General features: G+C 35.5%; 1 protein-coding gene across 3 annotated transcripts in view; it reads right to left on the bottom strand.

The window, feature by feature from the left end:
• The window catches only part of ACSS3 (acyl-CoA synthetase short chain family member 3), a 148,444-nt gene that overhangs the window by 56,873 nt on the left and 65,097 nt on the right, over positions 1 to 26,474 (bottom strand). For all 3 annotated transcript variants that reach the window (XM_029205886.1, XM_029205885.1, XM_029205884.1), the window contains exons 6-7: positions 21,049 to 21,129; positions 20,873 to 20,968 (exon numbers count right to left, since the gene is read on the bottom strand). In XM_029205886.1, the coding sequence (XP_029061719.1) occupies positions 20,873 to 20,968; positions 21,049 to 21,129 (177 nt within the window). The remainder of the gene's footprint in view (positions 1 to 20,872; positions 20,969 to 21,048; positions 21,130 to 26,474) is intronic.

Below are 26,474 nucleotides of genomic sequence, written 5' to 3'. Positions count from 1 at the left end.
GGGGAGGGGAGAGGGGGGGGGGAGGGGAGAGGGGAGGGGAGGGGAGGGGAGGGAAGAAGGCAGGAAAGAAAAAATTTGCTAGAAGTCAACTCAGAGGTCTCCCCAAATAAAGAATAATAAAGGAGTGGATGATAATATGAGGCCAACCATAGCCATTTAATAATTTTGATTCACTATCCACTTCTAACTGGATCTTTGCTAGAGCACTATTTAGTTTTTACATTTATTTTTTTAATAGTTACCCTTAATATTCTTTAATATAGTTATATTTTCCTTTTTTTACTACCTCTTTGTTATATTCTGTTGCTTCTTCCCATGCTCTTTTAATACCAAAGAAGATATTTGTTTCAACTAGAAATTCATTTTTATTATCACAACTATCCCAAAACACTTGATTTCAATTTATTTCATTACTATCCCATACAGGTCAACACATTGGCATAGTATAAAAAGCTGCCAGATACAGTATGGCAACTCATGTATATAATTTAATGCACAAATTTTGAAGCCTTGAGCATATCAGCACTAACTGTATTATTTCTAACCAAGGGAGGTAAACATTTGACTTTTATTTCTTCAAATCTGTCTTAGGCACTGATCACCCTGTGCAGTAGACTGTGTCTTTGGAAACTTGACCTCACCCACGTAAAAATGATTTGTCAACTGACCTTACGCAATTGACTTGCCCTGTCAATGCTGCCATTTTCTTGCCTGCTAAATAAGAATAAATCACTTTTCCAATATGATTCCGATAAGCTAAAAGCACTGAGGTAATATTTTAAGATGGGTTGACCTCTACTGAAGAAAGATATTTTATAGCCAATTAGAGTTGAATTCCACTGCAGTGCCAGTGTCATGGGACAATGATAACATACTCACTAAAGAATGCTATTAGTGTCATAATGAAAATGCTATACCATAATGACTACCTACATGGAGGACACAATTTGATGTATTTTATAGTGCCTTCAAATTAATTGTATCTAATGATAATGAAACAATAGTTAATTAGAAATAATAGTTAACAACTGCACTATACTTTTTATAGATAATATAAAATTGTTACTGTTGCAATTCTGACCCTGCACCAAATTTCCAGCAATATTACATTTATTGAACATAAAAAATCAAAATAACATGTCATTACAATTAGGATACTAATGGAAGTGATGCATAAAAGCTCACAATGTTTTTTGTAAGTCAGATGAATTAAGAAAGCTTCAATTGTTTTGTCTTTTATTGTCCATGCCCCAGAAGATCATTTGAGGCAATGAGTGATATTTCCTTATTTTGGAATTACGTTAATATTTATATATTTTATTTTTTATTTTCTTAAAACTTCTATTTGATCTCAAATTTTGATTAAAATATAAGTTATGACACATCAAAGAAATTACTGTTCCCCCAAACAGCCTGCTGATTAACACATACATTAGGCTCTGAATGATATAAACATCTCAGCAAATATAATACTATCATATACAAATATAATAGCAAATATAATATATATATAGCAAATATAATACTATTATATACAAATATAATAGCACAGAATAAGATCTTTCATCAGAAATGATTGTTTGCATACAAACAATCATAATACATTAAACAGTGCTAATATATTCATTAATTTAATAAATACTTATTGGTCATCTACTATGGTCTAGACACTTTTCTAAATTCTGGGAATAATTATTTGAACAAGCCAGGTAAGGTCCTGCTCTAAGAGAACTTATACTTTAGTAATTGGGGTGTGTGTGTGTGTAGTAATATTATTAAAAATTACATAACAGGTGCTATAAGCTATTTTGTGTCTAATAAAGGGAAAGACTACAGTGATAAACGTAGGACCCATATGTTCTCAGCATCTATCACCACTAGCAGCTTCAGAAAACTGAAGCAAAACGCCAGTAAGCCTCTTTCATTATGAACTGTAAATGCAGATGACTCAATGCCTTATTGATTTGATCGAACACTCTTCTCTCCTGCCCTCCTGCACATCATAGGCTCATGTGCACACACAGACATGCATGCACACATAAGCAATATGACTCCTTTATAATGCTTTTTAAAAGTAACCAGTAACACTCTAAGTATGCTGAGCTGCTTGGAAAAAATGACACTGACTCCAGAACTTGCATATTCAGTAAGGGGCAATAGCCCCAAACCTATTCAGTTTTAAAATAAGAGGATTCTAAGATTATAGGGATTTTTAACAACCAACATATACACCCAAAGAAGTAATGCAGATAACTTAAAATCTCTTTAAAACTCAATCGATGTCATTACCAGTTGCTTTGATTCCCTGCCTCTAAACTAAAGTCTACAGTGTTGATTGCTGCCCAGAAAACAAAGGCAGAAAGCAATCCCTAAAGGGCAAAGCAGAGATTATGAGCTTTCAGCTGTTATAAATCATGACTTTTTAACATCAGAGATCTGTAAAATATCAACTGCTTATATTTATATTGTGGTTAGCAAAGGTACAAAGCACAGAGAACATGACAGTTCTCTTCAGATAACAAATATCGTAAAATTAACCTTCACTCATAATTGTCTGCCACTTGCTGCTTCAATGTGTTAATGTTAATGGACCACAGATGTAAGTTCAGAGTTAGAAAACCAGGTAATGCCTAGACTTCTCACACAAGTTCCAGTGAGGTTAAGTTTTCAACACAGGAAAGTAGAAATACAACTTAAATACAACTTAAAATACAACTTAAAACAAAGGTATATGTAAACATTAGAATTAAATTTTTGAGTAAAAAAAATTGACTTTATTATTAATCCTATGATTTCAGTTTATTCAAGGCTTGGGGGTCAATAGTACTTGTGATTTCTCAGACTTTGACATAAAATTTTTGAGCCAACTACAGTGTTTGCCTCTTTTTGTGGCAGGATTTGAAATACATTTGGTCTCTTTTTGAACACTACTTCTGAGAATGCCATGGAAGGCATGCTTTTACTATAGTTCTGAGGTGAAGACAGCAAAAATCCCTTATGGACTAGTTCTGAATTTCATTTCAGCATACAGGTGCGGCAGTGTCAGTTTATTTATTTAGGAAGAGTGATGAAATTGACAATAGCATTTGTTGAGTTCCTACTACATGCCTGGTATCAAGGGATGCAAGTCTGGATATGCAACATCTAAACCTGAGACTTGTTAAAACATAAGCAGTTTTCCAGGGCATATTATTTAGTGAAAAAAGCAAAATGTAGAATAGTGTGCATACCATTTGTATAATGCTGTCTGTATACAAAAAGAAAAGACACTGCTTATATATGAATGAACTATTGTAAACAAGAGATTGATTGCTTCGAAGTGAGAGAAACTGGGCAGCTGGGAACAGAGGGCAATGAGATTTGCACTCTTTACCCTTTTGTGAGTTTTGAAATATGCACCAAGTGCGTGCATGACCTTTTTTAAAGATGGGCTTTTTCTTTCCTGAAGTTCCTCTCTTGATAACTCACATTATCTTGTGCCAATTTTGAAAACATTACTGCTGCTTTAAAGCCAGATGGGATAATTGCCCTATGCCTTAAGACCCTCAGCCCTAGGAGTCTATGTTACTATAGCAGACTCCTTTTTGTTTGTTTTGTTTTTTGGTGGGCTTTTTTAAATTTTTTAATTTTTTTTGGTGAAAAGGAAAGTTTGCTTTATTTTGGATGCCGGCAACCATGGGGGAGGGGGAAGGGCAGACTCCTATCCAAAGGCCAACTACCCCCTACTGACAACCAGTGGTCAAGAGCTTTTATAAGGAGTTTTTTTTTTAAGTAGATCTTTATTGGAGTATAATTGCCTTCCAATACTGTGTTAGTTTCTAGTAAAAACTTACCTATAAATACAAATTAGTAACTAAAAATTTATATCGACTAACTTATTATTTACTAGAGATTTCCCATCGTTCCATGGGCCTCACCTGTGAGAATATACTTTTATCTTGCTTTCCTTCATCGTATCCATACCACCATCTAATTTTACTCTAAACCAGTGATTGTCAACCCTAAATGTACATTAGAACTTCTTGGAACGCTTTTAAAAGGTACCAGTGCCGGGTCCCCACTCCCTGAGATTATGATCTAATCTGCCTTGAGATGGGGCTGGACAGTGTTATGTTTTATGTGTTCACAAAATAATTATAATCCACAGCCAGGATTAAGAACCAATGCCTAGTCCTTAGATATTAAGCATTACCCAAGGCTAGGCTGTCTTCCAATATCCACCTGCCTGGTTACCCTACTGGATGAGCCTAGAATTTAGGCTCTGCTTTTTTCCATATGTTATTAATAAATGAGCCAATCAAAGTATTGGTAGAAGAATATACTGATAACTGAAATCTGATAATAGGAAGCCACCTACTGAGAAAAAAATTGGAGAGAAATGCCTCATTGCTCCAAATTCTTTATGCCTTGATGTATAAACCAGACTCCAGACTGGATATATATATATATATATATATATATATATATATATATATGGTTTGTAAGACTTAGCATGCTGAGTACAAATGCCTTATCTCCAAAGGTGGAATGATTAACCCCAGCTGCTCTTTCGTGCTTTCCAGAGACCTTTGAAAATTAAGTCTTAGTTTGGGATTTTACTTTGGTTGTATCACTGCTTGAGATCAATATATCTTTATCTTTTAAATGAAGGGTTTCTCACCTGAATTTCAGGGGGTTCATAAATATTCTTATTTTTTTTTAATGTGTATATGTTCATTTTCCTAGGGAGGGAAGTCAACTGCTTTTATCAGATTCTGAAATCCCTTTCATAACCGAAAGGTTTCTACATATATCCCTAGGTTTCTAGGCAAAATCTCTTCAAAGATTTTGTTTTGCTCTGAGAAACAGCTTGGATAAAGCGAGAGGGCAGATGAACAGGTAGATATCATAACATCTGTTCACTTTCTTCTCCACAGGGTAAATAAGTTTCCCTAGTCCTACCCTTTTAATCCACTTTTATCAAAGGGCTACGAATAGTCTCAAAAACCAGACTTAGTCGTCTACCTGAGGTCCCCAACCAACCTGTCTTCTTTTCCCTCCTATTATTTTGATTATAAAAATTTGCCATTTGTGTAAGTCAAAACCAGTCGAATATCAGCAATTTCACCTGGTTCAAATTAATGCTTTCTATAAACTTGTTATTTATTTATTTTTTTTGCGATACGTGGGCCTCTCACTGTTGTGGCCCCTCCCGTTGCGGAGCACAGGCTCCGGACGCGCAGGCTCAGCGGCCATGGCTCACGGGCCCAGCCGCTCCGCGGCATGTGGGATCTTCCCAGGCCGGGGCACGAACCCGTGTCCCCTGCATCGGCAGATGGACTCTCAACCACTGCGCCACCAGGGAAGCCCCTAAACTTGTTATTTTGACAATCCCTCTTTACTATCTCCTGTGGTAGATACCACAGGGATGCAATTCCTCAGGCTTGAGTCCTTGCCTTTCATCAGTTAAGAAGGACATGCTCTAGCTTCCAGCCTGAAAAAGTAAGACTTCTCCATGACTATATTAAGGATGTGTATGTTTATCTGTAACTCCATCTAGATCTATCCCTTTTGTACAAACTTTCACCTGTAAGATGAATAAGGTCTGAGAATCTAATGTATAACATAGTAACTACAGTTGATAACACTGTATTATATAATTGAAAGTTGCTAAGAGAGTAGAACTTAAACATTCTCAACAGACAAAAAAATTAATATGGGAGGTGATGGATGTTTTAATTAAGTAGATGGGAGGAATCCTTTCATAATGTGCACATATATCAAATATCCTACAATTTTACTTGTCAATTATACCTCAGTAGAGTTGAAAAAATCAAAAATAGATCTATTGCTTTTGGTTTGGTTCTTCCCCTGCCTTCTCCCATCTCTAGAGTTGACCATACTGGGCCTTGTGGAGATCCTACCCCCAATGAATAAACCCCTGCTTCCACCTTGGTCATAAAAATACTAAAAAGATGCTTACCCCCAAAAGTATTAATGGCAAGTAAATGAAGCAGAGCAATGGAATTGGTAATTCTGCAGACCCAGTGCTGAGCTAATTAGGGACTCTGACATATTTACCGTTCTCAGCAGTCAGAGAGCATTTATCACTAGGATAGCTGGTAGTTCAAGGCTTCTAGCAGGACTGCTTTCACCTCTGAATTCCTCCATGCTGATGAGCAATCACTCTGCTACCCTGTACTAGAGGTACAAATTCAGTTTTCTTTACTAATAGTGAGTAGTGAGAGACTTTGCTGTAAGCAGAGAAATTACATGGCTTCTTGCATTATTACCCTAACAGATTTCTGCCCAGAAAGTAAAGTGTGGCTATTCCGTATGTATACTGCTATTCAACCTGAGGCTGCACAAAGCCTGACTCTTCCGTACATCCAATAATTTACCAGTACAACCTTCAACATGCTCCTATTTCCCCACGTTAAAAAAAAAATGGACACACAAATTTTCTCACAAAACTGCTCTGATCAGGGTGACTAACCATACCCAAATTGCCAAAGCTCTCTTCAATATTTGTCCTACCAGACCTCTCTCTGTAGCACTTGGCACTGCTGATCCCCCATCTTCTGGAAAACCTTCCCTCCACTGGTCTTCAGGACACTTTTCTGATTCTTCCATCGCCTCTCCAATTTCTCACTCTCAATTTATATTGCTTTCTTTTCTCAGTCTTCACCTCTCTGCATATCTTGATCATCTTAGGGACTTAAATTATTAACTCTTCTACATCTCTAATTCTGAAAGTTCTTCTGAGTTTCAAACCTGACTTCCCAATATCATACAAATGTCTGCACAGCCCCTTTAAACTCTACATTACCAAAACTCCTCCACAAGAACTGTCGCTCCCACACTATCGTACTTCAGTTGATAACTGCCATTAATCAGTTGTCCTAGCTGAAGACATCAAAACTATTTTCAACTTCCTTTTTTAGCTCTGTCTTACAATATCCACTTGACACTCTAACATCCTGCCTTTGCCTTAATGTTCAGATCACTGACACCCTGGTTCTGGCCATCTAGTTTGCAATACTCAAGTTTCCCAATTGTTCATCTTAAGATTATGACTAGAGAACACTGCCTTTGGAGCCATAAAACCTTGTTTCAAATCCCAGCTCCATCACTCTTGTGCCACTGGTAAAGTTATTCAATGTCTCTGATACTCAGTTTCTACAGCTGTAAATCGGGATGCAAAAAATTTACCCCATGGGTTTGGAGACAGAATTAATTAAAACCATATAAACTTCTTAGAGGAGTTCCTATCATCCACCACTCAATCCATAGTAGCTATTATTATTACTTGTACTGTCTCATCCACAAAGCTTTTCCTGTCTACTCTAGTCCTAAACTTCTCTTAAGGGACTAGTAGACAGATTTTTGAGCCAAGGTGGAATCCAAACACTGCCATTTACAAGCTATGTGACCTAAGGCAACTTATTTAATTTTTTTGAGCCTTATTTAGTTCCATCATCAGAAAATTGTCTCAAAACAGGTTCAAGACTTTATTGTAGAGTATTAACGGTTCAATGTAATAGTTTCTGGAAATTTTTTCACATCTTCTATACACTGTAAGAAATTTCTTAGGTAGTGTCTCTTCAATTGGTTTGCTTTCTGTCCTTTAATCTTAATTATTTGACTATATTGTCAGTGCTTTCAGTGCAAGGAGTGTATCTGATACACTCTGCTTCCCTATCAACCCTAGCAAAATGTAGAGCTCACAATAGGCACCAATAAATATTGTTGATGGAGCTATGACAATAGCTGCACTTGCTTGTTCTAACGTAAAACACAGGCACACACAGAGAAAAATACACTCAAAAATAAAAACCTTTGAACAACTAGTCATGTGAGAAACCTAAAAGATGCTGGCATCAGCTTTACAATCTTTTCCAATTGAGATGATGAAATTATATAGCTGGGATCAAAGTAATAACTGAGTCATCATTTTTCTCATTCTGTACATACATAAAAGCTCATTGCCATTATACTAGATTTAAAAGAAATAAATAATTTTCTATTATATGAGGAATAAGGGAAAAGTCTCTGATGTGTGCCTACTGAGTGTACTAGTTAGCAACAATTGTGGCTACTAGTATTAAAGAAGTAACATACTCTATGCTGGAAAGAAGCAAATCTCTGTCCTTGAAAAGGGGATAATCAATAAAGAAAACAGGCTAATATAGGTGGAAGTGCAAATTTCTTGCAAAGAGAAGATAACTCTATATATGCAAGTGACAGTTACATTGTTGAAAAGAAGCCTGGGAGGGGCTAAGAATTCAGAACATCCATGTGTGGAAAAATACATCATAGGATGTCTTCATGGAGGTTACAGGTCCAGTGCAGCACAGAGCAGACAACATAACATTGAAGAAACACTGGGGATGATTTAACAAGAGTGTTCAATACAAAAATAATTTGAAAGTAGTTCAAAGAATTATCCTCAATATTCTCAAACACGAGACTTTCATACTGGAAAATGGCTTAACATTTTGATCCATGTATATACAGTGATAATAATGTCTCACATTTTACACAAATTTATATTGTACACACCGTCATATTTTGTATATATTTTATACATACAAATACATACAATCATATTTCTTTGGAGCTTTCAAATTAATTTCACATAGTCTTATTTGATTTTTATACAAATAAAGGAAAGTATAGAGCTCATTTCTAAACTAATCATTCTATAAAGAAAGAAAAAAATAGGGGTATCTAAACTCTTCCATCCTCCTATGAATTCAGGAAAAGAACATTCAGTAAGAGATTATCTGAGCTGAATACTCTGACGTTTTCAAAGACATATAGGCAGTTTAAAAGCTAGTAATGATAAAGCCCATCAAAAATAGAAGTGAAGGGTTATAAATGTTCAGATAATAATGAACCATGAAATGTGTTATATTATTTGCAGATTAAAGACTTCCAGGCCACTCTCATTTCACTCACAAGTTCTACTCTGAAAGGACAGATCCTTGAGGGGAGAGACCCCTGGGTTATTTTCCACAACTGCTGCTCATTCTTCAAAGTTGGTAGGACCAGGATCAACACATCTCTGTGTGCTGATTCCTTTGCCTGGTGCTTAGAAGGGAACTAATGGGCTCCAAAGGGAGTAGCCTCTAGTGTTCTGATGGTCGCTTCACAGTTGTGAGGACAAACACAGTTTGAAAGAAGAAATGTGAGTACCTGAAAATTCAAGCATTACAATGGCCGGATTCCATGGGAATGAATGGTTAGTGTTTATATTATAGAATTTTATTCTGAGAAAGAAAAAATTCATAGTTTTAAATAATAATAGTAGCTTATAATATCTAATATTTATTGTACAATTATATCCTGGCAACTCTCCTAAGGGATTTCAATGGATTAATCAATGTAATGCCATGTAAGAAAGGTACTATTAATAGTGATATTTATTTATTTATTTATTTATTTATTTTTTGCGGTACACGGGCCTCTCACTGTTGTGGCCTCTCCCATTGTGGAGCACAGGCTCCGGACGTGCAGGCTCAGCAGCCATGGCTCACGGGCCCAGCCGCTCCGCGGCATGTGGGATCTTCCCGGACCGGGGCACAAACCCATGTCCCCTGCATTGGCAGGCGGACTCTCTACCACTGCGCCACCAGGGAAGCCCAATAGTGATATTTATAGATGAGAAAACTGAGGCTAGGAACAGTTAAGTAACTTGTCTGAGGCCAAATAATTAATATGTAGAAGTTTCAGGAATCATGCTATGGAAGTCTGAACTTCCATGCTTCCTCTCGAACATTAAAAATTTTCATTATTTTAGAATGAAACCTTTCTTCAGTAAATGCGTTTGGAAGGTGAGCATCACTCACTATGAAAAGAAATTGGAATTAATTCCAGAGTTAAAAAATTAAAATGTTATCAAACAATATATTTATTCTAGGAAAAAAAAACAACCAACTGACTTGGAGAAGATTCACAGAAGTGCAGAGCTGGGAGAATACGTGTCAATTCTCCAGCTTTAATGATGAAGAATTACCAAAGAGGGTGAATTCATTTGTCCAGGGTCATATAGGTAGATGAAGGCAGACCAAGATAAATAACATGGATATTCATATTTCCAGTCCTGTGACTATGCTACTACAACACAACTCAGAATCTTAAATCCTCTACTTCTTCTAACTAATGTATTGCCTGAGAAGGCAGAATGTAGTACGTATCTTCAAAGATAATTGTTGAATTATTAACAGACAACCATCTGCCCTGGTTAATCTAGTGAGGATATCAAAGAGTTTATTGAAATGGCTTGCTGCTATGAAATATACAATTTGTGAAATGCAAACAAATATAAAATGAAAGCAAGCTTTCATTCCTTGATTTCAAAGAGACTGTTATTACATAAAAATGACAATTGCCACATCAAGGTCAATTATACCAAGTGGTTTATAATTTAATGCCAAGATAGATTTATGGTGACTAATAACTAATAATCCACTCTAGGTAATAACTTATCCAAATTGATTTTTCTTTTTTATTTAAAGTACAATCTATTTTATTTTGTGTTATTATTTTTTTTTGTTTTGTTTTGTTTTTTTTCTTTAGCAGTACGCGGGCCTCTCACTGTTGTGGCCTCTCCCATTGTGGAGCACAGGCCCGGACGCGCAGGCTCAGCGGCCATGGCTCACGGGCCCAGCCGCTCTGCAGCATGTGGGATCTTCCCGGATCGGGGCACAAACCCGTGTCCCCTGCATCGGCAGGCGGACTCTCAACCACTGCGCCACCAGGGAAGCCCCTATTTTGTGTTATTTTTATATACAAGCAGTTTACTATCATTTTTCTCCATTTACACCTTTGTTGAGGTGTAATTAACAAAATTTATATGTATTTAAGGTGTATAACTTGATATTCTGATACATGTATACATCAACAAATAATCACCACAAACTAATTAATATATTCATCACCTCACATAGTTACCATTTTCTTTTTAATTTCTTTTCTTTGTGTGTGTGGTAAGAACACTTATGATCTACCCTCTTAGCAAATTTCAAGTATGCAAAACTGTGTTGTTAACTATAGTCACATTGCTGTACATTAGATCTCCAGAACTTAATCAGCATGAATAACTAAAACTTTGTATTCCTTGCCCAACATCTTTCTACCCAACAGCAGGAAAATATACATTCTTCCCAAGTACATACAAAACATTCTCTAGGATAGATCATATGTTAGGTCACAAAACAGCCTTTACAAATTTAAGAAAACAGAAATCATTCCAAGTATCTTTTCTGACCACAATGGAATGAAACTAGAAATCAAAAACAGTAAGAAAATAGGAAAATTCACAAATACATGGAAAATAAACAACACACTCTTGAACTACCACTGCGTCCATAAGGAAGTCAAAAGAGAATTTTTAAAGTATCTTGAGACAAAAAGAAATACATACAAAAAGAAATACACAACATACCAAACTTGTGGGATGCAACAAAAGCAATACTAAGAGGTAAATTTATAGTGATAAATGCTGTCAATAAAAAAAGGAAAGGTTTCAGATAAAATAACTTTATACCTCAAGGAGCTAGAAAAAGAATAATAATTAAGCCTAAAGTTAGCAGAAGGAAGGAAATAGTAAAGACTAGAGTAGAAATAAATCAGAGAATGGAAAAAGAATAGAAAAAACTAAAATTACAAGTTGATCTTTTTTAGAAGATAAAATTGACAAACCCTTAGCTAGACTAACTAGGAAAAAAAGAAAAAAGACCCAAATAAATAAAATCAGAAATGAAAGAGGAGACAATATAACGGATGCCTCAGATATTAAAAGAATCGTAAGGGACTACTATGAGATGTTTGTCAGCTAAGCTGGTTTCTTGTTCAGCCACCACTACCATGTGGAAGCCTGAGTTCCATTGTACTAGGCAATTGAAATGTGTGTACAAGATACATATTTGTCCATTAACACCCAAGCAAAGATAAGGAGAAAGACAGGACCAAGGAGAATTTGCTTGCCCTTGAGAAGAAGGGTTGGGTTTTGATTTAGCAGATGCCAGGCCTTTTGAAAAAGGGGGCAAATAGGAAATAGAAGAGAGAGGCCAGAAAACATATGAGTATAACCACCATTTACAAACACACACACACACACACATACACACAGCAGGTTGCTAAATTTGTTTATACATGAAAGTTTCTATATTAGAGTACTGTTTGTTACATTCTTCCTCTTTGACAAAACCTCTGTACCAAGTACGTCCTCGTCCATATGTTGCTGGGGATAGGTCTGTTTCAATCAGCATGCATTAATAAAATAAATTTATAGAAAGGTACTGTTTGTTTTCTTCCTCTCAAAAACAAGGACTGAATTATTCAGAATTGGTTTACATATTTTAATTGGTCAGTCCAATATGGCTTCCAGAATTGCATACATTAAATATGTCCAGGTCAATGAACAAAATTAAATCTTTGCTTATTAAAAAATATAACGGATTACTTAAGTTGCTCATGAAGTTCTCTAGTAAAGAGAATATTAGAATTACTTTTTCCTCTCTCAGGGAAAAAAGTCCTTACTTACAAATGAAGTTGTTGTGTTTCTTTTTCTGATATATTCATTCAGGCATTTATTTAACAAATATTTATCGAGAACTCAGAATGTGTCAAAAACAAGGCTAAAAGTTGAGACTTGATGGTGAGCAAACACTAAAATGATACCTTCCCTCTCAGAGTTCAGAACAGAGAGGGGCAAATAAATGAAAGGAGCCTATAAACTAATGTGAAATGGCAACTGTGACACAAGTCAGGAAGGAAAAACCCAAGGTGCTTAAGAGAGACTAGAAAGATTTGACCTAGTAAGAAAGGTCAAGGGGGGCTTCCCTCAGGAAGTGACACTTGGCTGTGCTCTAAAGTATAAGAGGAATATATTTCAGGCAACAAGTAGGAAAAGTACTGTAGCAGAAATGAGCATAAGAATAACTTCAAAAAAATAGGAGCATGTTGTGCCTTAGAAGGGAAGAAAGTGACTAAGATAGAGTGAAAGTCAACCCTTTCAAATGTTGAAAAGTATGAAGAGGACTGAAAATGTCCATTGGCATCTGAAAAAATAAAGATCACTAGGGAAATTATCAAAAAGCTGTTATGAAATGATGATGACAGAGGCCAATTGGAGAGGATTGCAGAGTTAAGTTCTAGGTTAGAAAATGAAGCTATTGGGTATAGGCAAGCCTTTAAAGATGAAGAGAGAGTATTGTAACTGCAAGGGGATAGAGAATCAAAGATTTTTGTGGGGGTTTTTGGTTGTTGTTTGTTTGTTTTAATGAGAGAAACAGGGATGTGTTGAAAATGTGGTAGTTATCAGGAAGCTAAAACCAAAGCAGACAACCAGGATTTCCATGTTTTTACCCTGCAGATGTTGGGCTATATGTCCTCTATGGCAAAAAAGAAAATCTTATTTAAATATCCACTGAAAGCTTTTATGGTGAAACACAGATTGTTTCAAGTGGGTAACTCTTATGTACTTAGAAGTTAAACTGGGGCTTCCCTGGTGGCACAGTGGTTGAGAGTCCGCCTGTTGATGCAAGGGACACGGGTTCGTGCCCCGGTCTGGGAAGATCCCACATGCCGCGGAGCGGCTGGGCCTGTGAGCCATGGCCGCTGAGCCTGCGCATCCGGAGCCTGTGCTCCGCAACGGGAGAGGCCACAACAGTGAGAGGCCCGCGTACCGCAGAAAAAAGAAGTTAAACTGAATAGCCAACTTAGTTATAACCATTTTCAATTTTTTTTCGGCCACTGTAAATATAGATTTGTATTAAATTCCAGAATATAACTTTTTTTAACTTTGCTGAGAAAAAAAGGATTCATTCATCATTTATTCATAAGATATCATGAACCATTTGCATTTAATAAAAAGAAATGTTTTATGAACTGGTTGCTGTACTCTAGATGATTTGGGCACATAATGAACTGCAAATTTCTTAATACTTCAGAATATCAATTTTTGTTAAATTAAAATATATCATTAAGGAAAAATATTATCACAGATACCAATTCACTGTCTACCTCATTTATAGCTTTGAAATACTATAATTCATTAAGAATGAAAATAAAACTGTGGTCAACTGTATGCTTTTATTTCTCTTTAGAAAAGGTAATCCTATGAAGATATGAATGATCTACTAAACTATTCTGTTTACTATGTAAAGAATGTATTTTTATTATTTAATGGGAGATTTTAGTTTCCTAAATAAAAAATACTAATAATACTAAAGTAAAATAATATTAACATTAATTTGGTAGTCCAACTAAAATTGGGACACATGTGGGACGATTATTTGGTGGAGGTTAATAAAGTTTTTTTCACTTGCTGGCCTAGTGACAAGTCAGGACTCTTCTATACCTTTGTTTGGTGTTAATTAATCAAGCAAGCAAGTTTTTTCCCAGCATTTTGCATGTTCAAGTTGTCAATTAATCTGCTTAGAAATGGTTCATTCACACAACGTATTTTATCTACTTCCTGAAAGGCACTGTGCTGGACCTTGGGGGTACATAAATGACAAACATTCCCTGCCCTCAAGGAGTTTACAGTATCACAGCACTGTATTTACAAGATCAAAGGAATCTAGATGGTATAAGAGAAGTATAAAGAACTTCAATCCGCCTGAGGAAGGCAAAGAAAATATCAGAGAGAAGATGTAATTTAAGGTGATCCCTTAAGAAAAAGAACCACTCGGCTACGTGATCAGAACAAAAGTGGAATTTTAGCAGAGGAAACAACTTAATCACTGGCAGTTCTGTTCATGTAAGTGCCAGTAGGAGTGGATTGTTGGGTGGGAAGCTGAATTACAGGCCAGGAACAAGAGACAGACTTTAGAGGTAGGCAAAGGGCAGATGACTATGGATCATTTGTATCATGCAAATGAGTTTGAATTACGTTCTTTGACAGGAGTTCCCTGAAGCCTTTTTTGTACTTTTTAGTTACATTTTTTATATGAGATAATTGTAGATCCACATGGAATTGTAAGAAATAATACAGAGATTATGTCGTGCACCCTTAATACAATTTTCCCTATCAGTAACATCTTGCAAAACTATAGTTTAATATCACAATCAGGATATTGATATAATCAAGATAAAGGACAGTTCCATCTCTACAAGGACTCCTCATGTTGCTCTTTTGTAGCCAAAGGTGTTTATTATGCAGAAAAATAATTGATGTTTGTATGCTTACCTTGTCTCCTGAGACCTGGTTGAACTCACTTATTAATTTAGGGTTTTAAAATATGTTTTATAATTTCCTACATAGACAATCATGCCATCTGCAAATAAAGACAATTTTATTTCTTCCTTTCTGATATGTTTCTCTTTTTGTTTCCATATATTGCCTTATCAAATTGGCTAGAACTTCCAGGAGTATATTGAATAGAGTGGCAAGAGTGGACATCCTTGCTTTGTTCTCAGACATCAGGGGAAGTACTTAGTCTTTTATCATTAACTACTGGCCACTGGCTGTCCCTTTTGGGGAGGCCTAGTGGTGACAAATTCTCTAAATTTTTCTTCCTCTTGAGAATGCCTTTATTTCTCCTTTATTCTCAAAGTATATTTTGGATGAATATAGAATTCTGGATTGACAGTTCTTTTCTTTCCACACTTGAAAAACATTGTCACTTCCCTCTGGCTTCCCTAGTATTTGAAAACTTCCTGTCATTCAAACGGTTTTACCCCTACAGATAAGGTATCCTTTCTCTTTCACTACTTTCAAGATTATTTCTTTTGCCTTCAATTATCAGAAAGTTAAGGTTTTTTTGTGTGAATGTGGATTTCTTTAGAGTAATCTTGTTTGGGGGTTTGCTCAGTTTCTTAAATCTATAGATGTATATCTTTGGCCAAATTTGAGAAGTTGAGAAGTTTTCAGAAGTTTTCCATTATTTTTTTGAGTACTTTTTTCAGGCCCACTCTCTTTCTCCTTTCCTTCCATGACTGAAGTCACAAGTGCTAGATCTTTTGTCATCATTCCACATATCCCTGAGGCTCTGTTAGTTTTTTCTTTTCAGTCTATTTTCTTTCTGTTGTTTAGATTGGGTAATTTCTATTGTTCCTTCTTCCAGTTCATTAATTGTTTCCTCTGTCCCTTCCATGCTGGTATTGAGCCCATCTATTGAGTTTTTATCTTGGTTATTGTATTTTTCAGTTCTAAAATTTCCATATGGTTGTTCGTTATAGCATCTATATCTTTGCTGGAACTTTGTATTTCTTTACTGTGACTGTCTATTTTTTCAATTGTTTCAAGAATGTCCATCATCAATTGTTGAAGCATTTTCACCACAGTTGCTTTAAAATCTTTGTCAGACAATTCTAACATCTCTGTCATCTCAGTATTGATATCTATCAACTGTCTTTTCATATTCAGCTTGAGATCGTTTTAGTTCTTGGTATGAGGAATGATCTTTTCATCAAATCCTGGACATTTTTTTGTATTATATTATGAGACTGACTCATATTTAAATCTTGTTTAAAGTGGCTTACTTAGATTTCACTCCAGCAAAGAAGGCAGAGGTAAGGGTAGAAATCCAGGTTCCTCATTTGGCCTCCATTGATACCCAATTGGGAAGATGCACTTCATTACTGCTGCGTTGCTTCTAGTTCTAACGGTAGGCTTCCAATGGCACCTCCCCGGCTGGACAAGGTGAGAGTTCCCTGTTACTGCTCCCAACATGGTGTCTACTGACACCACAGGGAAGAGACAAGTGATCTTGTTATTGAAGGTGAAAGTCCTAACTTTCTACTAGGCCTCCACTGACCCCAACTATCCCAATGGAGAATGGAAGGGGTACCTCATTACTGATAGGCGAGGGGGATAAGTCCAGCCTCCTTATCTGGTCTCTACTCTCATTGCAAGTTCAAGGGGTCCTCATTACAACCTAACAGGGATGAAAATCTTGGCTCCCTAGTCAAACTCCTTTGACACCACCCTGTGGGAAGAGGGAGGGTTACGGCTCCTCCTTACAGCCTGACAATTCTGGAAGTCTAAGCTTCCCACTTAGCCTTTGCTGTTTGGTGGTGGGGGTGGGATTATGGATTTTTCTGTGGCGTTTATCTGGAGTAGAGCCATCTAAAAGTTTTATGTCTTGCTTAGGCTGCTCCTTCCTAATTCTTTGGCTTGAGAGATCAGGCTTTATTTTTTTCTCTTTGGAGGTTTTTTTTTTTGTTTTTTGGTCTGCAGTTGTTGGCATTTCTGGATTGCCAACTTCTTCAGACACAAATCTAAGACATATGAAGGAAAAGTAAAACCCAAGTTCTCATCATTATGTTTCTTGAGTCCCAGGGTCCCTAAAGACAGTTTTCCTTCTTCTCTCCACCTTTCAGTCTTATGTTTGTTTTAGACATAACACCTAAAATGTTTAGTTCTACTTAGTGGGAGGAATAGAGAAAAGTGTATCATCTCTATCTTCCTGGAGGCAGAACTCAACCCTTTGAAAAATCTTGGCCTTTGCATTTTAGATAGATAATTGTAAGTGAGGAGAGCTCAGAAATTGAAGTTTGGGTAGAGATGGCCTGGAAGGACGTCTGAAGGCAGGAGTATTTGTTAGAACATTCTCTAGAGTGGCTATCTGAAATATACAACTGGAAAGGATAGGCACCACACAAGTGAGATCAGAAGCCAACCACAGAATACACACCAGTCAACAACATACTAGCTAAACTATCAGCCTTGAACATATGGCAGGAGACATGGAAACAAGAGGACGCTTTTGATAGGTACTAAAATGTAAATTCAGTAGACTGTAATGAGCAATAGGTTATGATATGTAAGGAGAATGAAGTTAGAATCACTTCTTGATTCTTAGTTTGGATGACTGAGTGAATGCAGGTAACATTAACAACACTGTAGAGTATATGGAAAGCAATGTCTTTGCAGGGAAGAGAGGAGATAGTGAGTTCATTTCACATTGTCTTGAGCATAAGGGTTGCCTGGGCCATCTGAAGGTGCCTAATAATAAGCTGATGCTTAGCAGGAAGGTCAGATATAGAAAGGAGGAGTTGGGAGCCTTGGTTTAATTAGTAATACTCAAATCCAACTGCATGGAGATTATCCAGGAAATATAAGCAGAATGGGAAAAGAGGGCTAAGAACAAGACCCTATTAATGCCCAATGTTTAGAATCAAAGTAAAGGAAACCAAGAAAGGAAAAGGAGGACAAGCTGTCAGAGAGGTAGAAAGAGAACAGAGGAGTAGCATACAATTTAGTTCTATAAGCATTTATTAAGTGTTTAGTGTGTATTCTGCACTATGCTGAGACTGGTTTTTGAGGCTCCCACACTTTACTAGGTATAAATTCAGGACAGTGTGGTCAGCTCACTAACAGACATATGCTCGGGGGGGCAACAGAACCACAAAAGGGGAACCGAGCACAGCCAAAGACTATGAGGAAATTTTCCAAGAGATGATTACATCTAATCAGAGTCTACAAGGATAGGTAGAATTAACCAAACAAGGAAAGACAGAGGGAAAGTCATGCCAGGCCAAAGAAACAGCCTGGACAATAGCAAAAGGGCAGGGGGCTCAAGAAAACAGAGAGAATTACCTTCAGTCAGCAGGGTTGATGCCACTGAGAGAAAAAATAAAATCAAACTGAAGGGGGCCCTTTGACTTTGTCACTTATGAAGTCACTGTTGACCTCTGATACAGCAGCTTTATAAAGCAATGTGGAGAGAAACCAGACTTCAGTGAGATGAACAATAATTGGAAGAATATAAAGTTCACACAGTATGGGAAGTGTATTTTTTCAAGGAACTTAGTGGAGAAGAATATAAAGATGGGATAGCTAGAAATGTGCAAAAGTCTAAAAGGCTTTGTTTTGTGATCAGAGAGAATTGAAGATGTTTACAAGTCGCAGGAAAGAAACCAGAGTGCAGAGATAAGGTTTAAAAGATTAAAAAAAAGATCACTCTTTTGTACAACAAATACATTTAGAGCATCTACAAAGTTCTTGAGCACATCATTCCAAGATAAAGACAAACAACGGAGCTCCTTGCATGGTGTTAAAATCATGTTTTAAATAAACTTGAGAAATAAAAAAAGGCCAATGGTAAATGCACAAAAATTACATGTACTTCAGTTCTAAAGGCAGGTTAATACTTATAAATATAAATACTTTTCAATATAATGGCACCTTTGGCTTTGTCACTTTATGTTAGCAATTTCACAATTCATTATAAGTATTCAGTGTTGAGGCTTATTTTGTTTACTTCAAGGGGAATTATTATTTTAATAAAAACATTTATTCTATTGCAAGGATTTTGGTATGGGACAGATGTGTCAAGATTATTTTATGTTTTAATTCTTACAAACACCACAGTGCATGTTAAGTCTACAAAGGACAAAGGCATAGTATAAAATATGTGGAGTAGTGCATGATGGCTTAATACTTGGGTCCAAGTCTGCCTTAGTACCTCTGAGCATTCAGAGACAGAAACCAGCCAGCTGAAAATGAAGAAACACTCATGTCTTTAAATGGTGACTGGGACTAAAAGACTTCCATGAAGATCAAGAATAGTCTCTAATTTTTTCAGAATCATTGAGTTAAAGAATTTTAAGATTGTAAAGAACTTTGACATCATCTAATACTATTATCCACACCTCGCATATAAAATTCCCGTCTTCAAATTTCTTTCTTGATGTTGACAGACTTTAAGTGAAAGAGAGCCTCCTATTTGAGAACTTCCCTATTCTACTAACGGACAGTTAAATTTTCTCTGATTATTCCAAAAGATAGGTCTCCGGAACTCCACATTACTACAATTACTACACTACTTCCTTTATATGTGGCAACTCTTTAAATGTCAAAAGATACTTAACATATATGCACACTAAATATATTATTTTTATCAGACTAACCATTCACAATTCCTTCATCTCTTTCTTGTATGACATTTTCACCCTGGTCCCTTTCATCCAAATTCTTTCCAATAAGTTAACGATTTTTTTCTCCTCCTCATTAAACTGAACACAGATTTCCAAGTGTGAAAAAATAAGATTATAACATTGCATGTGGTGAGTATTTTTTTAAAGCAATCCTATCAACCGCTCATGTCTGAACTCATAATACACAGGGATTTAACCACATAAACTGCAACCAACTCAAGTTTCCCTTACTTCATTTTTGCAATTATTTTTAATATAAATATAAGATTGTAAAGATTTCCATATTTTCCCATCTTGTGTTTTTTGTCCCAAAAGTCCAAGATCATTTGTATACTGATCTAGCAAACCACCATTTTGCTGTCCCTCTCAAATTTTGATCTCCTACATATCTGATAGGTATGTGTTTTAAATATTTGTATAAGGCATTTGCTAAAATTAAATAGAATAGGCATAAGAGCAGAATTTTCTAATATACACACAAAAATATTATTCCTGGGTAACATTAGTCCATGCAACAGAATCTAAAGCAGTCATTTATTCAGCTATGAATCTGATCAGTCTATGACTCTCTCCCTTATACATATAGCGATCATCAGAAACTACCAAAAATGTCTAGCTAAAATCAAGAAACCACGTATTTGAAATCCATTAATCCTATAAGAACACAAAGAGGTGAATCTCTGTTGCTTGTTTTATGATGGCTGTTTTCTAAGATTCTAAATCAGTATCAGTCTAGTAATATTTTCTAGAAAGTGATAGACATCAAGCTTGTTAGTGTATATTTTTCAGAATATAATTTTTATGTCTTTGTTCAACACAATTTAAATAGTTGTTTATTTTTTTCTAAATATATATTTCTTTCTCTTATGAAATAACTGGAAGAAGATATAAAAACGTCCCCTGCCCCCATTCAATTTTCTTTTCCTACTTAGGACTACTTCTCTAAAACTTTTAGTAAAATTAATATTATGTATATGTAGTATTAATTTTATTTTATTACCTCATATAAAACTGTTGTGTTTCCGTGTAGAAGAGGTCCATAACAGATATAGGAATGTCCGACAACCCAGCCTAAGTCAGAAGCTGCCCACCACACCTAAACAAAAAGAAGATAATAAAATGCATATATCTTAACCAGAGAAATGTCATGTAATGTGAATTTAAAACCATGATTACCTCTCCAGGTTTAAGTCCATATATAGAAGACATTGACCAGTTAAGCATTACAGCATATCCTCCAGTGGGCCTCACCACACCCTAAAGAAGAGAAAAGGTGAAATTAAAATCAATAGACAGTGTGCTAAAAGATTCTCTCTCTTCATACTGTCCACTTAAGAAAAGTTCCTGTTTAGAGTATTTCATATTCTATAAGTTATAAATAACTTTGACTTTCATATAATTGTATCTGAATCACTATTTCTTTGGCTCGTCCAGTAATAAAAACAGAATAATTTGTCCATATTAGTCCATTTGTAGAATCCATTCTCACAGACCATTCTGAACCTTCTAAAGGAAACATGATTTCACAGAATCACATGCAATAAAAAACATTTACAGTGGTAACATAAATTATCAACATTACAGGGAATTCCCTGGCAGTCCAGTGGTTAGGACTCTGCGCTTCCACCATGGGGGGCATGCGTTTGATCCCTGGTCAGGGAACTAAGATCCTGCACGCTGTGCACGGCCAAAAAAAAAAAAAATCAAAGACTTAGCATGAAATTTTCAACAATTACATTTTCACACATATTTCCAGAACAAAAATGGAAACTCTCAAAATTAAGTGCACAGAAATGTCAAAGGTAGCTGTGTGCCTAAGAAACAGACTACTATAAGGATGTTTATTCCTTAATATTATTAAATAATAACAGGATGCTTAGAGGAAAGAGTCATATTCTAACTGGATCCTTAATACAATGCTACCCTTGTGGTCACACTACCACAGCATCAGAGCTGAGCAGTTATTTAGTGATGAATTCTCAAACTCTGAGGAATCAATCCTGATGAGTTGTATCTAAGGCTGACAGATTTTCCTTACATTACATTTGGGCAAAAGTAGGGATTGTTACACCACGGTACTATAGTTTCTAGCAGCTATCCTTGACAGCGAACATATTCAATGTTAATACAAGATTAATTTTTGAAAACTGAGCACAAGAGTTATCATAAATAATAACTGATAGTAAATTTAATAATTAATTTCATTTATTGCTTCACTATAAACATTAATCATCACTGGCTCAAAAAGACAATGATGTGAATATTCAGAGCAAGAAGGTGAATGCTTGCTAAGAAATATGTTATATTTCACTCACAAGTATTTTCAAGCACCTCTCAGTAGAGCAACTAGAATTGCTTTGTGAAGAAGATAATTATTTTACCTGAAAGGGCACACATGGTCCTAATTAACGAACGTGCTACTAGTTGAACATTTTTTGGCACAGTTCTGTAACTGTAACACACATACATGAATCAGGAAATGAAAAAGAAATTGACTTTCTGTTTGTTACTAAAATTGCTGCTCTCCTCAGGTACCACTAATAAAACATAGGTATCAAGCTGTGGAATACATTTTATCTGGTCTCTTGGCAAACATCACAGGCAACTTTGTTGGCATTTGATGGGTACTTTCTAGGTTGTATGACATGGTTAGCATGCAGTTGGCTCTCTTGATCACCTTGGCAGTATTAGAAATCCTAAGCCCCTGCCAGTAAATTTCACACATGCATTTTCCCACGTAAACTGAGCAGCTCTTTACCGAGTATATGCTGTATGGTCTTCCACGCATTTTGCTAATTTGTTTGTCCTATTGAGAAGGTCTTTTCCTATAGTTCAATACCTTGATGAATTTGATATTAATCAACTTGCAAACACTCTTTTCTAAAACTTTTTATGCGTTTGGTAGAGGATAAAATGTGAAGTTTTTTCATAGACAATATGCTATCCATATTCTTTGATAATTAATGTCAGTCAAGATTTCACTTAAGATGTTTTAGAATTTCTCTTCACCTGCCTGTCCCTGCATTTAGAGGTCATTTTTATAAATAATTCTAAATATCATTATAAATGGGTAAATTTTTATATTAAATGAGGGTAAGATTAATCAGCTGGAAGTTATAGAAAGGAATAAAAGGCTAAGGAGAAAATAAATGAGTAGTAATTCATTTGTAAAACTTAGAAGATATTTTAAAGGATAGGTTATCAAATTTCTGTTTGCCTCTCAAGTGAACCCTTCTTTAAAGGTTATATACCAATGTCACTTTGTCTGTAAAATGGTGGCTACCTAAATCCATTTGACCCCAAAAAGTTAGATTTAAAAATGAGACCATGCATGAAAAAGTATATAAAATTATACAGGTTAGAATTTAATGTCCTCCTAACAAAATTATTTCCTTAATTCTAGCAATTACTGTTTTTTTTAAAATTTTTCCCTGTGCTAATACCACACAAAAGGCAGAAATGTTAAAAATTTAGAGGCTATCATTGAACATTCTCATTAAAAACAACTAAAGTGGAGCTACAGGAGACAGAAAAGTCATGTCTGTTTATCATTGGTCTTTGATATCCACTTATTTTTATTTTTTTAAAGAATGAGTATAAAAATTTTCTTCAGACGTCTTTTTTTATTAATATAGATTATCGATATGAAATATCAGATGACAGTTTTCAATTTACTGGGTATTTGGTATGGCGTAGAAAATAAAACTGCATAATTTCATATTCTCCATGTAGATCTTTTATAAGAAGTTCAAGAGTAAAAAAACTGAAAGATTAGTTTTAAAAAGAGAGTTTCTTTATTATAATATTAATATGTGACTAACATTAAGATGATAAGGCATTTCTTGTTTGTAATCATATTTTCCAGGTAATGATAATTAAAATACAAAAGATAAACCCTGTTCAGCCTCCGAAAATACATAAACCATGCTCAGAAAAACCTACAAATTATTATACTCTAGTATGCAAAATTAATCAGAAAAAAAATGGCATTTTAAAGTATATTTGAAATCTTGAGTATGAGATATAAATATTCAACATCAGTGCTTACCCCTAAAACACAAGCATGCTGCATTTCACTCTTTTGAATATGTTACTTTATGTATTTATACCCCATCTACCTTCAAAATAAAGATAGATGATCTAATATATTTTCAGAAAAGTCCCGCAACCTGCCAATACACTGTTCTAGTTTTTGTAGTATCAGCCATAATACTTCAAGTCTTCTGGAGAACTTGAAAAACATCCAGGTGGGACTAACACTCCATGTCCCTAATAAAGACATGAAAGTGAATTCTATCTCAGAATAGACAGGTGCTCTTTAAACAAAACACTTTTAATGTATATGGGTATTTTAAAAATTCAGTCCATACAAGTGAAACTAAAGGCTGATTATTCATCATCCAGGGGTGGGACGGCAGTTATCACAGATGGTTCTTTATGATTTCCAGTTTAATGAGCTGCCTTTGAAGACAAGGAAAGCCACAAAATATTATAAATGGGGCCATTAACATAAAACAGAAAACATATCTGTATCAAATGTGTACTGTTTGGTTGCCAAAATTTAAAAAAAATACAGTTGAAATAACATCAGTTGTAGTAGAAGAGAAAGGAAGTTTGAGATGTGTGGTAAGATTAAGAGTTTGCGAGTCTTTAAAATGTTTTTTAATAGATCTATAAAAATCTGAATGGCAAATCTCAAACTATTCAGGTAAGAGAAGTCTAGATAGAGTAACCGACAAAACCTCATACTTCCTAAGTTGAGCCCCTCTATCACCCTACTCTGTAATAAAGACTTGTACAAGACAAATATACATATTTACATAGATATTCATTCACACATACATATGTAAATACATATGCATATATGTCTATACGTACACGTGTATATGTCTATGCTTTGTATGTATGTTGATATATACATTTCAATTCAGTCTGGCAAATTAAGTAAAAACAAAACAAGAAGAAAGAGGAAACAAAAATATTACCTGAAGAAAAGAAATCTATCACCAAAGAACAGTTGGAGTCAGTGAGTTGAAAAGTATGAGGTAGTGTTCTGCTTACTTAAAAACTCCAACAAACCAACAATACTCTTGCTCTCATGGTGGTTTTACAGGTGATATCCCCTCTTCCTAGAATGCACCCTCACCCCTTTTCTGAACCTGGTTAGCTCCTACTTGATCACACAAGTACTTAACAACACTGTGAAAGTGTCACCTCTTCTGGAAGCCATCCAAACCCACTAGGTTTGTGTTAAAAGCCTCTCCCTCCTCTTTCATGGCCCCAAGACCTGCAAACTTCCCTAAGCCTCTGAGCACTAACAACATGCACCTACTGCTAAGTCTCCTCCACCACTCTGGGCACCATAAGAATGCTTCTGTGTCTTCAGCATAGAATAGGCGGTTAATACATTTTCTGACTGATTAAAAGAGTTAACAGTTAAATGAATAAGCACATGTATGAAAACTATAATTTTTAAAAAACATTCTTCTTTGTTCAAGAGAAACTCTTGAAACCTTCAGAATTTAATGAATCATATTAGTAGAAATGGAATGATTCCATTTGGTATATTTCATCAAACATAAAATCTCTTGCTATAGACAAGACAATGACTCTGAAGCTGCCTCTATGGAGGATACTTTAGCAGCAGTATAACTTTTTATTGGTCTGAACAACTGTGAGATAAGGGGCAAAGGTGTAGCAAATTCAGCATTTTAACTGCAAGAATTGTACCACAGATTTAAAAAAAAAAAGTTCACAGGTTTTTTTGACTTTCTCTTATTTTTTTCTACAGTATAGAATATGAGTAAGTCACCTAACACGTAGGAATAAAAGTTAATGTAAATTATATAAATTCACATCAGGACAAAGGACTTATCTACCACTTTCCTGTCATGCCTTCTTTTCTAATTCTTTGCTTTTGGTTTCTTTTCCCCTGTGCTCCTTTGGCACTAATTTTTTTTTTTTTTTTTTTGATTATCTCCATACCTCCATGACAGCAAGCCAGAAGAAGATAAATATGACCATCACTAAATCTCCCACTCCCAAAACGACACCCCATCCAGATGAGGGATTCTTCTATTGTGTAGTTCCTTGAAGTAACTTGAATATAGGTACCTAAACCAAACAGGATAAAAGTGTACAACAGGACAGAAATGTATGCAAAGCAGCTCAGCTGTGGTTGCTAGAATATGTGCAGCAGCTAACAGATTAACCTGTCATATAACAACCTGACAAATCCAGGGTTGGCAGATGCAGAGATGCAAATATGCCCTAGATATATCTGAAAATTCTAACCAAAAAACAGACTGCATTGTGTGTGTCTTATATGTGCCTATGAGAAATGAGCATTTTTTTTGAGAAATGAGCATTTTTAAGCAGAATATTTTTATGGGCTCACAACATTATTTTTCCTCATGAAGATCAAAGATCAAGAAAACAAATTATATGATGACATGAAATTTATATTTAAATGCTTCGAAAATTCATGTGTGCTCATCTTTCCTGTACTTCTATTCTGGGAATCCCAATATTAAAAATTCAGATCCTATTAATTCTGATTATGTCTACCAAAAATGAAGTGATAATCTTATGAATAAAGAGGC

The sequence above is a fragment of the Monodon monoceros genome, unplaced genomic scaffold (assembly GCF_005190385.1).
Source record: "Monodon monoceros isolate NGI ecotype Baffin Bay Population unplaced genomic scaffold, NGI_Narwhal_1 Super_Scaffold_6, whole genome shotgun sequence".
In the NCBI taxonomy this organism is placed as follows: Eukaryota; Metazoa; Chordata; class Mammalia; order Artiodactyla; family Monodontidae; genus Monodon; species Monodon monoceros.
This window is presented reverse-complemented; position numbering and strand designations above follow the sequence as displayed.